Source organism: Trichosurus vulpecula, chromosome 7 (genome assembly GCF_011100635.1).
Source record: "Trichosurus vulpecula isolate mTriVul1 chromosome 7, mTriVul1.pri, whole genome shotgun sequence".
NCBI classification, from domain to species: domain Eukaryota; kingdom Metazoa; phylum Chordata; class Mammalia; order Diprotodontia; family Phalangeridae; genus Trichosurus; species Trichosurus vulpecula.
Window position 1 is genome coordinate 125,078,925 of NC_050579.1, and position 14,188 is coordinate 125,093,112.

At 37.9% G+C, this 14,188-nt stretch overlaps 1 protein-coding gene across 2 annotated transcripts in view; it reads right to left on the bottom strand.

Moving 5' to 3' along the window:
- Positions 1 to 13,922, bottom strand: part of MYB (MYB proto-oncogene, transcription factor) — a 35,741-nt gene extending 21,819 nt beyond the window's left edge. For both annotated transcript variants that reach the window (XM_036767950.1, XM_036767949.1), the window contains exons 1-8: positions 13,834 to 13,922; positions 8,284 to 8,401; positions 6,958 to 7,029; positions 5,676 to 5,768; positions 5,216 to 5,436; positions 3,113 to 3,347; positions 1,765 to 1,845; positions 1,233 to 1,337 (exon numbers count right to left, since the gene is read on the bottom strand). In XM_036767950.1, coding sequence (XP_036623845.1) covers positions 1,233 to 1,337; positions 1,765 to 1,845; positions 3,113 to 3,347; positions 5,216 to 5,436; positions 5,676 to 5,768; positions 6,958 to 7,029; positions 8,284 to 8,401; positions 13,834 to 13,856 — 948 coding nt within the window. In that variant the 5' untranslated portion in view covers positions 13,857 to 13,922. The remainder of the gene's footprint in view (positions 1 to 1,232; positions 1,338 to 1,764; positions 1,846 to 3,112; positions 3,348 to 5,215; positions 5,437 to 5,675; positions 5,769 to 6,957; positions 7,030 to 8,283; positions 8,402 to 13,833) is intronic.
- Between the last annotated feature and the right edge of the window lie 266 nt (positions 13,923 to 14,188).

The following is a 14,188-nucleotide window of genomic DNA, read 5'->3' on the forward strand; positions in this document are numbered from 1 at the left end:
AACAGTTGTCAAGATGTTTCCTTTTATCAATGCAAGACCCTGCTTTTAAATAGTGGTATATTTTATCAGCTTTACAATTACTTTTATGGGCATCATTAAATTAAAGAACAAGTAATGGGGGCATAAATGTCTGTATTTATGTATAGGTACAAAAGTATATCTCTTGTATATAGGATATTTAAAAATCTGCATTAGCATACTGTCCCAAGGATCTATTAAGATTCTGCTGTGTGTTAAAAAAAATTACCCAATTACCCTACAAAAGGCTAAGTATTTAAGAGTTAGAGTTGCTTTTGTTTGCATATATCTTTGTTTTTTCTATCCCTAGCTAGTGCTACAGCTTACACCAATGCAATGAAGAGGCTGTCAAATCAACGTGGTTAGGAAAGCAGAAGAGCAAATTAACAGAAGTTTCTTTCCAGTGGCATCATGCAACAGAAGAAATTGCAAAATATTAACTAAAGTTAAAAGTGGTCAAACTAACATCATGCATATAATCATTTGATTATTAAACCAAAAAAACTTTACTCATAAAAGTATCTGCTGGCTATCACTTCTCTTCTTTATTTTTTTGTTGGTTTAACTATATTACAAAGGACAAACTTCTTTGCTAATTTTGCTATCTAATCACTACAAAATATGTCATAATTCAGTAATAGCCAGCACTGGTTTTATGCATGCAACTAAAAGGGCTAATATTATTCACAGAGAAGTAAAAAAAAATAATATATGTGTATTGTATGTGTAATATGTATGTTGAACATGCATCAAGTCAGGTCGGAAATTATGAAGTATATAATATACAAGCAAAAGAGGGTCTGAAAAGAGAAGAAAAACAATCTAACAAATAGGCACCACATTTTCATTACAAGAAATATTGCTTTTTAAAAAAATTCCAATTTCAATCAGTATTGCATATGGTTGCTAAGTTAGCTTTTTATTTTATTGATTTTCTTTACTACATTCTTCATTGTTTGCAATAATTCCACAGAACAAATTGTTGCTAAGAATGACTATCACTATCAATATCTGGGGTCACTATTGTATTATGAAAGGGAAAAAAAACCCCAGTCTAATATTAGTTGCATTTTGGTATGTGCAACATCAAATCCTTTTTAATGGAAACATAGAGCCTTGATTAGTGTCACAATTAGAAGGGAGGAGAAGAAAGAAAGAAAAGCACTGGGGTAAAGCTGCTATCCCTCCAGCCAAGCACACAGTGACATTCTTACTGGTAATGCCTGCTGCCCTTTCAGTTCATTCTCAGTCGACTTTAGTAGCAACTCTAATTCCTTTATTCGTTTTTCTTTCTCAGGGTCTTCATCATTATAGTGTCTCTGAAATTGAGAGTTGAGGGAAAAGAAAAGATAAAAGTCTGATTGGAACTGATTGGAACTAAAATGCCTGTGACTTTTTGTCATGTGGCACCACCACCGCCAAATTAGTCTCAGAGATGAAACAAACACCAACTGCACTTTTCCACTGTAAAAATCCTTGTTTTAATATCAGGAATGAAATTCAATATGCTATTGTGAAATGAAAGGCCCCCACAGCAGATGCTGACTAATGTGTTGTTTCAATATCAGCTCAGAGAGCAAACTACTTGCTTCCTCAGTCAGAACTCCCTCCCCATCCCTTTATCTATATCATTCAAGAGGATGGAAAAAAAAAGTGTTCTGAGACAAATAAAAACATTGATATTTTCAAATTCGTTCATTTGATGTTTAACTAATGCCTTTCTGAAATGATCTTTAAATTATCTACCTGAATAGCTGCGGCAGCTGGCTGAGGGACATTGACAATATTTACATGCAATGCGACGGGATATGGAATCTGACCGGAAACCTAGACCAAGAAAGGTTTGGTTTTTTAAAATAAAAAAGTAATTCATGGTGATACATGCTTATATTACTTTCTAAGATTTAGCTAACAGTATATTCAGTGCAGGTAAAATGCACACACAAGTAAAAACCCATCTAATTTGAAAATAAACTAAAGCAAATTTTCAAAGGTAGCTAGTTATTCAAATTTTCATAGCAAAAGAAGTATGAAATGTTCATTAACCCTGAATAAGAAAAGTTTACTTAGCAATTTAAGACTATAATGGATAATTTCCTGGGGAAAAAAAAAACATTGCAAAAGAAAAAAAAAGCTGTTTGATGGAAAGATTATGGTATCAATAAATTGATAAAATTGTTTTCATCTTAATCATTAGAATAGTAGAGATTTAACTGAAAACATGAGGCTTTTCATTAGTATGTTCTTTATTCAAAAATGATCTTTCTGGAGGGTCTGTATCATAATTATCTAATAGGTCAGGAAAGGAAAGTTTTTTGCAGATAATTTTCCTGTGCCTTTAAAGGCTCTACTGATGAGGCTCTGGTAATTTTCAAGTTAAAAAAATGTGTTACTTTTATATTTAAGATTGTCACCTCAATTGTTTGTCTTCAATGTTTCTTTTTCTACCCATTATCAATGACTTATATCCCTAAAAATCAATATTCATCAAAGGGGAGGGAGCTCCATAAATCCTAGAGAGAAAAAAAAATTGGAAGGTTTCAGACATCACTGTCCTATCATTAACAAAGAATATCTAAAAGCATACTTTTCTTTCTTGGTGAAATTTCAAAAAGTCAAGTGAGCATCCCTTAAACAAATGTTATATAAATTCATCACTGCTTTTCTTTATTAATGTATTTTATGTTAAATAAGAGAGTTAACATAAGCTTAGTCTGGTGAGATGATTAGAACATAAGTCTGCAGGCATGGGTTCTAGGCAGCGCCTTTCATTGTTAGCTGTATGACCATGTGCAAAGTACTTAACTTCTTAGTTTCACATTTTTTTAAATAAGGACGATAATATTATTTGCCCTACCTAATTCAAAAGATTCTTATGAAAATCAAATGAGACCACATACATGCAAGTGCTTTTAAAAAGTAAGGTACATTGCTGGGGGGGGGGGTGGTAAGGGAGAGGAAGAAATGAATGTTATATGAAAATAAAATGCCTCGATAAATGTTTTAAAATAATCTCTATTATACAAATACAATAGTATTCATTGGAGGTAAAAATGATTATTGCTCTTATAAGCTAGCTTTTTCCAGTGCTTACATTTTGTGTTTCAGAGATATGATAATAGGAATAATCGTTGCTAACTGGGGCCTGGGCAGTTGATGGGAGCTGTGCAGAAGGTGGCGTGTGGGCAAAACCCATTAAATGATTGTTCTTCTGAAAACTTGTGGCTACTGTTGGTTGGCTGGCCTTGGGAGACTCCTGAAGATAACCTTCTTGTTCAACCTTTCGACGCATTGTAGAATTCCAGTGGTTCTTGATAGCATTATCAGTTCTGCACAGAAATATATGCATACAAAAATTTTTACAGCAACAGTTTATATTGAGATTAAAGCTAATTGACAGAAAACTGCAGAAAGCATTCCTTTTGGTCCATTCTTAATTTTATAACAAAGTTGAAATCCTTGTCACTTCCTACACCTGAATATTTTAAAGATATCAATTTCCACTAATTAATTTCAACAAATTCATTAGTTATTTTATCTTCCCAAGAAAGGAATATTTTCATCAAATAAATTTTTGGTACCATTGGTATTAAATGGCATTATTCTGCAAGTTTCTGCCACAGTAGAGAATTAATCACTTCAATTCCAGTTTCTAGCATTTGGCACCTTTACACATAGCAGACCCTGAGTAAATATTTGTTGATAGTGATCACTGAGGACTCTTTATCAACCTTAGGTGCCCAACAGCCTGGAGAAGAGACTTGTAAAATTCATCTTTTTAAAAGGAAAAACACTTGCTCTTCAATTGGATAGAAGTGGTAAAGGAAGATAGAATCTGTCTCACTATATAACATATATGGTTGATGCTTCATAATTTTCAGGCAATCATATCTTCTGAATGTAGCAAATAGTCTGAAGACCTCCTCTTGGTGAGAGAGTGGGAAGATATTCTGAGGGGAGAGGGAGTTCAATTGTCCCTTCATTTGTGATAACCTGTAACAAAGCCTACCTCCATGCCCTGCTCAGGTCAAAGAGAATGGAAGGGTTCACCTTTCCCCTATACCTCCTGGATCTTCTAAGGTGGCCAAGTCTACATCCATCAGTAAAGCAGGGCCACATCAAAGTCATCAGAGCCACACAATTTCTCATTAGACTCAAAGAATGTTCGAGATGAAATGGAACTTTAGAGATGATTAGGCTTTTCTATGACTTTTTCCTTCTCTAAAGACCACTTCTAATTTATGCAGCTCAGGAAACCTGCAGGTATATTGATGAGAAACAATTCCATTGCACAAGAGTTAGGAAATATTCACTACCAGCCCTTCTCTTACTCTACTGTTTCTGTTTAGTGTCTTTGAAAGAATCCAGGAGAGAGAACGAGGATAAATGGAGAGTGCTGTGCATAGTGTGGGTTGGTGGAAAGAGTAATGAACTTAGGAGACAGAAAACCTGGGATGAAGTTCTGTACAACACTGAACCAGACATCTGTGAGATTCTGTGAGCCTTAATTTCCCTATCTGCAAAATGATCATTTCTACCTATATGCTTCACAGGGTTGTTATGAGGCAAAATCTTTGTACACCATAGGATGCTATATAAATTGTAGCTTTGGAAGAAATTTCAATGTGCTGCATGCTCGTAAGTCTTCCACCTTCACAGTTATTTTAATGTGTGGTAGAAATGTTATATTCCAAATAATAGATCTGATATAAATCCTTTTTGCTGGTAAAATTTGCTTCTACCCTAGTGAAAAGTTAAGTTTTTGCTTTGTTTAGCTCTTTTAAATTTTCTTGTTACTTGAATAACACTACTTAATCACTTTGAAGCAAAGCAATGATTCATAGAAATGCTACTGTAGCTAAAAGAAAATACCTTGGAAGTATTTTAAGGTGAAAGTTCTAGGCTTGTATTCAGGAGACCTGGGTTCAAATCTTGACTGTACCAATAACTAGTTGTGTAATCTTGGGGAAGTCACTTAATATGTCTGGGTCTCAGTTTCCTCATCTGTAAAAAGAGGACGTGGTACTAGATGACCTCTTAGGTCCCTTTCAGGTGAAGAAATCTATGCCTCTGTTTTATGCTATGTAACATTTAGACTGACACTACGTAATCAAGCCATTCTTCAATATTTAAAACAGAGTGCTCAACACCCATTCCTTTTCTTTTCCCATTTAATAAATAAATCTGATGACGTTACCGTCCCGGCAGTAGTTTTGCGATTTCTGCCCATCTGTTCCCCAGTCTCTTGTGTGCCTGGTATATTATTCTGTCTTCCTCTTCGGTCCAGGAGGTTTTCTTAACTTCTGGATTTAAATGGTTGTGCCACCTCTCCCTACATTGTTTTCCAATTCTTCCCTTCAAGTGCTTGGCAATAACAGACCAACGTTTCGGACCATATTTCTGTACAAGTTCTATCACCTTCAGATAAACATACAAAAATCACCTGATGTGTTAGTGCTATATAATAAATCAGGGTAATCATTCTGCAGCGTCGAAATATCTTCAGCAAAATTTCTATAAAACTGTTTTGGTTGACTGGAAATGTGGGCAAAGTGTCCTATATTTTCTACTGGCACATTTTATCCCAAGTTCTATATAGCAATCTACTGAAAAATGTTCTATACGACAATTCAAACAAAAGAAAAGGATGTACTTACTCGCTGATCTTCTTCTTTTGTCCAAGGTCCTTTGATTAGCTCAGGATTTAGTACTTTTTGCCATCGATGCTGGCACTGTACATCTGTCCGATTCTAGATAAAAGGAAATAAAGATAAACTGTAATCTCACTATTACTTTGAAAGTACCTGAAGACTTAATTCTATACTCAATGTTATGCATAATCAGAGTAGATGAAAAATCAACAGCTGAAATTCTTTCTCTTTCTTATTAATGGCAGAAAACAACTAAAGAATAAACAGGAAAAATTAAAAGTAAGTTTAAAATTCAGATCCACAGTTACTAAATTGTTAAGAACCCTTTTACGGCCTAAGGAAACCCCTCCCCCCCTACGTTGATCAACATAACTGGTAGTTATATCAGTAGTGAGACACCTACAATGACTAACTAGATGTTAAAGAAATCAAAAGAAATGTCCTGCTTTGTGAGCAGCCATCATAATTAACTAAAATTAATTTCTCTTCTGAACCAAGAGATTTGTACTTCATTGTTAAATTAACCATCTACTATGCAACAAATCACCAATGTCATTTCACAATTCCCTCAAATTAAATAAAAATGACAAGTAGTCACCCAGACTCTGCTTGAAGACCTCAAATGAGGAAGTATGCCCCACCTCCAGGGGAAGCCCCACTGCACTTTGTGACAATGCATGTTATTAGGATGTGTCTTCCTTCCATCAAGCTTAAATCTGTCTAACTACTATTTCCACTCATTTATCCTAGGGGTTTTTTCTGGAGCCAAGGAACTTCCTTCCAAGCATAGTTCAAGATTCATCTCCCAAATAACTAAGGTTTTACTTAATTCTTTATCCCCTACCCCTAGATGTTGGTGCTTTCTACCCCTTGAAATTACTATCTATGTATTTAGGTATATAGCCTATACCACCCCCACTCTCCTTGAGGACAAAATCTGTTTCATTTTTGCACTTGTATCCCAAGCACATTAAGTCTCTTGAACGTTAGTAGATACTCGATAAATGTCCATTGTTTAATTGAATGATATTTTAAGGGCAATATTCTTATCATCCTGATGGTAGTTTGACGATAAGATGACATAATAAAATTGTTCAAATTGGTACCCTTCAGAAAGCTAACAGTAAAGACTCATATTATGTCACACCATACCAAAAATGGGTTATTGATCAAAGTGTTTCTCCCAAATTGTTTACCTACAATGTGACTAAACACAATCACAGTGTGATTCAGCCTATCAAAATATCTTGCTTTGTTTTTTAAAGAGTATAAGCAATTGATTACTTACAGGCAGAAAATTGGCAATAATTTTCCAGTCATCTGTTCCATTTTGTTCCACTAGCTTCTTTAGCTTCTCATCCTGAGACAATCAAAAGAAATAATGTTCATCAGGCAATTAGTTGTACAGCTGTAACTAAGTTAAGGTGGAAAAAAAGAAAAAATCAATAATAAAAATTATTTTTAAATCTCTCTGACTCCTCAAATGTAACAGATCTTCTAGAGTTACAAAAAAAAGATATTCAACAGTGAATTCAGTTGTAACTTTTTCTATGACCATAGATAGTATCTCAAACTATTAAATTATAAGCTTTTTCAAGGCAGAGACTGTGCTGTTTATCATCTTTGTCTAGCAGAATAACTTGTACATAGCAAGTGCTTTTAAAAATGCTCACTGAATTGGAAGGAGGGGAGAAAAGTAAAAATACTTAATTATTCAATTGGATCTAATGAGGAATGGAAGATTTTGTGTTTCTTAAACTTTATTATATTCTTGTGGTATAAGCATTGGATGCAATAGGGGATTAATATACCTACAACTGAAACAAAATTACCAGTACCAAAATATGGTAACTATCACAGCACTAGGCAAACTGTCCCACAAATATGCAGGGCTTTGACATTCGCCCCTTTCTAAATTTGTACCTCTAACAGTGTGACAGCCTTTATTTTTGCAAGTGTAATATAACAAAATTTGCAGTGGGTTAAAACTTTAGTACAATACTGACCTAAATCTTTAGGAAGAACTCTTAAATACAATATATAGATGTTTCTTAGGGGTAGCCAAATGCAAGTGCATAATAGGTAAAGGAGATGAATGTTCTTAGTTTCTCCACCAACCCCCCAGCAACTGTACAGCATAACTATCTATAACCTGGAGTCCCTGTGTACATACAGATGTGAGTTACTAGGTTAAATAAAGCAAAATGAAGATGATTGACAGAAGTTACTACATTCTGTACTGCAGTGAAACCAGAGTGCTTGATGTAATAAAAATTATGACCTTCTTATCCAAAAATACCAAAGCTGACCAATTTAAATATTATTATTACTAATAGAAAAATCAAGTTTTCAATAAACTTATTTGAGTGTACACAAGAAGCAACAGTTGTCTATCTCCTAGTTATTGGATGTTAAGAGGTGTAGATGCTAACATATTTCTCAAAGATTTTTGCATTCCTAATGGTTTTGAATGGTTGCCAGACATTATGGCAAGAGGTGATCTATCTCTTTTTCTGGAGTCATTTAAGCACCTATAGTTTAGTTCTATTTCTGTTTTCTAATGGCTCAATAAAGTTTGGGTTTTCATCAGGTAATAAAGTGAACCAGCAGTTACCTCCTCCCGGGTCCACCTTGTTTTCCCTAAGTGACGTTTCCCAGTTTTGGGAAGTAGTCCATCGTAGTCATGGTCATACATCTCAATATCTTCTTCATCCTCATCACTACTGTATATGCTACAGAAATAAATGTGAGTAGATAGAAGATGGAACGAGAGGAATTAAATTACTGAATTGCAAAACACACACAAACTTCTTTGAACAATCTTTTCAAAGGTTATAAAGATAAAACTTTGAAAACTTGCACAACGAGATTTTGTTCTGCATTCTGTTGTTCAAGTATTGTGAACTGGTTCTGCTGTTTTGGGTATCCACAGATACAGGCAAAGAACTGGCACCTTTCTTACTACTGTACATGTTGAGACCTGTTGTTTCTGTTATATCAGTGACAAATTACCCATTTGGCAACTTTTCAACCAGTGGAAGTTTAAATTTAAAACAGTGCTTGGGACAATAAAGAGAACAAGAGCCCATGTCCTTTATATAAGTGCACATTCAACTCCTTTAGCCCTATATGTCACATCTCTTAAAGAATACTTTCTCAAACATAATAAGCAAACCTATTATTTTATTCCAATGGAGATACCATTTTATTAAAAGGGAGGAAAGGTTCAAGGAGTAATACTTTCCAATAATGTAATTATAGTCATACTTTTAGATTTGGAAGATTAGGAAACATCTGAGTGGATAGAATTTAAAAAGCTGAGGAAAACAGAGCCAACAAGCAATCTGCTTTGTAAATAAACATGAATACCAAATCTGACCAGATCTGCTGGTCAGAAAAGTCAAACAGTGAGGAAATTGACAATATATTGTTTCTATAGTGACCAAGTGATTTACCAAGCTACTTAGTATTGAGAATCTATTTATACTTTTACTACCTCAAATTGTGCTTTAGATATACTATAACTCACCTAATTCATGACTAAGGGATTTCCCCCAGAGGCAATCTTTAAATTTAAAAGGAACCTATAACTGCTTTCAAAAGAGCTCTTAACTTATCTAGTTAACCAAAATTAAAAATTTCTGATTTCTTTTGAAGCACACTATTTAATGTTTATTTATGTGCTCAAATGATTGTAGTAATAGCTCACATTTATATAAAGCACTTTCCTCACAACAACCCTATAAGGTGGTTATATTAATGTATAATTAATACATTAACTAATGTATGATTATATATCCATTGTACTGACTGTGAAACCAAGGCTCGGAGAGAGGTGAAGTGACTTGCTTATAGTGACACAGCAAATAAATTTTAAAGCCAAGACTCAAACCCAACTGAATTATTGACTCCAACTCAAATGGTCTTTTCACTGCGCCACATTGATTCTCTTTGTATTTTTATAGTTGCAGGATACTTTTAGGCTTTTCTGGCTAATATTTTTGTTTTAAAACCTTAAGGAGTAAGAAAAATACACTATTTCACATACCTCACTAAATTGATAGTATTTATGGTACCAGGAAAGAGAAAAGTATACCAGGCAGGGACTAGTAAAGGATGATACTATAAAGCACCACTTCAAGTTACAAAAATGTGACTTTGTATCAACACAAATGTTTGTGTTGTTCAGCAAAAACATGAATGAATACTGCTGCTATAATTCAAGCTAATGTAGTTTTCCAGAAAAAAAAATATGAATTTGAGGTTTACCCTTTTTCTGGCAAAAAACCTCAAGATTGGCATTCAAGGTGTCAGACAAGAAACATATGATTTAACTTTAAATGCTACCACAAAACAAACTTAGAAAGAAAAAAAATGCCCACTGAAATACAATTGACCAGACTCTTAATGCTGCTCCTAGAACATTGTTGGAATTCAATAAATGTTGACTAATCATAATTGTATTCCTTTCATATAAAACATTAACAATTTATTTACACTAAACCAAAAAAAATTTGTTAAATACTTGGAGGGATCCTGAACAAAGCACTAAACTTGAAGTCACAGGACCTAAATTCTAGCTCTGTTATATAGTTTTATCTTAGGTAATCTCTTAATCTCTGTGGGCTTCAATTTCCTCATCTGTAAAATGGGGGTGGGGGTGTCTAAATAATTTCTCAGGTCCCTTCCAGCTCTAAATCTATGATGCTATGGAAACTAAAGTTCACCATCAGGAATTCACAGGTCAAGACCATGACCTCAAACTTTAATTCTTTGCTATCACTCACCATTCCTACCTAGTACTTGTGGCAAAATTCATACACAATTAAAATGACCAAGGTAATTTGAACACATTACAATCTAAGCAACTTCATTTCTTAATTTCCCCCCCCCTACAGTCTGTTTGGACATAAGAACTCAGTCTTCAGAACTCAAGGCCCTGCTTGCCAAGGTTAGAAATATGCATAAATACCCTTCTCCCCTGGGAATAAAAAGCACACAAATAACAAGTAAATACACTCTAAGCTGCCCAGTAGGGGCACCCATGAGGAGAGATAGAAGGGTGCTGTGAAAAGAACAGTGGATTAAGAGTTAGACACCTGAGTTGTTCTGCCACTGAAAGGTTATGCAGTCTTAGAGTAGGCATTTTAGCACTTAGTGCCTCAGTTTCCTCATTTGTAAAACTGGTTTTCTTCTAAATAATCTTTAATGTCCCATCCAACTCTAATATTCCATAATTCTGGGTACTGAATTCACCTCTAACAAATTAGAATTAGAAGTGACTGTGAAAACCAAGTTGGTATGGGAGCGGGGAGGAAACTATATGAAGAAATTCCTCTGCTTGGTTGGGCTCTCTGGTGATAAACCTAGTAGGCCCTTGAGAGGCAACATGATGCAGTGGAAAGGATGCTGGATTTTTAAAAGAGAAGACCTGGGTTCAAATCCCCATTAGGTGTGTGAATTTGGGCAAATCACTTTGCCTCTTCGGATTTTTGTCCCCCCATCTGTGAAATGGGCCGATTGGGCTAGATGATTTCTGAGCTCAGAGCCTTGGCTGCCCTTAGAATCAGCTTCCTCAGAAATCAGTAGTGCTAAAAGAGATGAACTGTTTAAGAGGAAAGGCTGTACTAACTTGACATCTTGCAGTCATCTCCTTGCTCTGAGAGATGCTCTGGAGCATGCATCTGTAGCATGATTAATTTCTACAAAGAACCTGAAATAACTCCCCCCCTCCCCTTATCTACTTGACAAGATCTCAGAACCAACCGGCAGGCAGAGAGTACTTTCAAAGGCCGCCTGAAAGGGTTAATGCACAAGGTTCCCCACCTGCTAGCCCGAAGTGCGGTTAAAAGGCTATACAACTATGAATATGACATTCTGTCAAGGAAACAAACCGTGCAACCATACCATAAAAAAGAGGGGTGGGGGTAGAGGTAGAAAGAGGGAGGGGAACAGGAAGAAGTGACTTGTGGCCGCTACTGTGATTCTAGAAATGGGGTTCAGACTCCTTTGGCTGACCTGATGAATTACCAGTTCCCAAGTCCCTTCCGCCGCCCGCCCGTTTTCTCTTCTCCCCTCTCCATAGCTGACTCCGCTTCGCGCTCCTCCCTACCCCTCCCCTGCCTGCCTCTCCTCCCCTTTTGCCCTCCCTCCCAGCTCTGCTACCTGGGCTACCTCAAAGGACCTGAGGCGGTGTTGCCACCCTCCAGGCGTCTCGCGCGCCTGGAGGAGGTCAAGGAGACCTGGGCGCACTTACTTCATTCACCCCACAATAGAGCATTCCTCAGAGCTGTCCTTGCTCCAATTGTCTCTTTCCCTCCCTCTTTCCTTTCCTCTCTGTCCCTTTACGATTTGTGCAGAAAAAAAAAAAAGCTACTCCAGTTTGCCTTAAACTCAAACAAAACGAAATGGGAAGAGGCGAAGGGAGGGGGAAGAGGAAGGAGAGAACGGAAACCCTCAGAGCTCCAATGCTCCCTCCCCTGCCTCTCGCCTTCTCTCCGGTTTCTTCTCTCCACAGTTCTTTCCCTGGACAGTTCTGGGCTCCAGTGTTGGTTCTTGTCCCAGGAAGAAAAATGCCTGAGAAGCAGAGGCGCAGGTTGCAGCTCTCCGGGTGCCTCTCTGCCCCAGGCTAACTCCAAGTCCTCTCCTCCACTCCCTTCCTCACCCCACCCCTGACCCAGGAACACACTTGATCTGATCCTCTCTCAAGATTGAGTTCCTACGCCCACTTATTTTCCAACTTCGAAATACCTACAGCAGTCTTTAAAAAAAAAAAAAGGAAGAAGGAAAAAAGAAAGAAAAAATAAAGCATCCCTTCAAAAATAAAACCCAAAGGGTTTCCCAACGCTTCATACTTCTACAATCGGGCTTCTACACTTTGTCTATCCCCAGTCACAACCCCAGTAAGCAGAAGCCTTCAGTAGCTGGGGAAGAGAGCCTGAGTAGACGCGAGCCGGGAGCGTAGTCCACGTGTGTCAGCTACAACCCCCCAGGATCATTCAGGAAGGGGAGGGTGGGTGGGTAAGATCCAGGATAGTATCTCTCTTCCATAGCAGCAGCAACCACGAGGCGTTTCTTCTCTCTCCTTCTCTCTCTCTCTCTCTCTCTCTTACTGCTGGCTGCATGCAGCAAATTAGCTCGACCTGTAGTTTAACAATAACTAGGGAAACGTCCATTCGCTCTTGTGCCTAAAGTCTGGGACACCTAGGTCCTCAGAGTTGCAGAAACTGGGAAGCTTCAGGAAGGAAGCAAGTGACAGTTCCTGGCAAGTCCCCCGTGCCTATAATACTATGGCCCCTTCCCCAGTCTCAGGCCAAAGGCTAGACAGTTTTCATCACATCAACCTTGGAAGTGAGAGCCCTGGATAGCCAGGGATGGGATGTATGCAGAGTGCTATGGGCGATGTGTGTGTGTGTGTGTGTGTGTGTGTGTGTGTGTGTGTGTGTGTGTAGTTTGCATTAAAAATAAAAGCCTTCCCAAGAATAACGATTAAAGGGGACATCAACACTAGGGGTTGAATGGAATCATAAAGAAAAGATCTGAAAACGGAAAAGCCTCTTTTTCTTCTGCCCCTAAAATCGTCTTTTTTTCCTGCTGCCTGTCAGCTGACACTACCCTTCACTTCCACAAAGAATGAATGAAATTTAAATGAACTACCTGCAGCTACTAAACAAGTCCGACATTTTTTTTATATCTGCCATATGCTCTATTCATCCAAGTCCAAACACATCTTAATGCATCCAGCAATTATGTGGAAACTAACTCGCGGACACCCGCTGAATCCAGTAAATCATCTGGTAAAATCCCGGGAGTTGGTGTGCTAGATTATGCCAGTGTTTGAAGATAATTTGCTTGCTTATTTTTTAAAAAAAGAAAAATTCCTCCCTGTGCAACTTGCAAAAGGGATCGCAAGGAGTCCTTCCCAACATCTTCGTACATTTCTCTTTTCCACACTTCCATTCATTTGCTTTTCCAGCTTCTTTGCAGTGTTAGTGCTTCAGTTACTCTGCACTGACTGACAGTCCCTGAGCGAAGCATCGAGTTCCCTGCTACTCCTGCAAGAACCTCACCCACAGGCTGTTAAACACACGCTCTTCCAAACACACACTCAACACACACAGCTCGCGCACTCATGCTGCTCACTCGGGGACTTGTTCCAAGTTACCTGTGCCTGGGTCTCCTGGCCATCCTGCTGCTAGGCACTTAGCACCGGGAAGCCGGGACTGGATGGGGAGGGGGGCTGCCCCTGCTTTCACCGGCTGCTTAATGGAGCTCCACACCACCCGAATGAAGTTTCGCAGGAGAAAGAGGAGGAGGAGGAGGAGATTGAAGAGGAGGAGGAGGAGGAGAAGGAGGAGGAGGAAACAGGTTGATATTAAAGAGTAAACTCTGTAAACAGAGATGCCATCAAACAAAGAGCTTTTGGACACTCCCCCTCCCGCCAAATCTGGCGCCCCTGCAGTGCGCACGCGTCCTAACCCCCCCGCCCCCCCCCCACTCTCCACCCCCGCCTCTGCTGC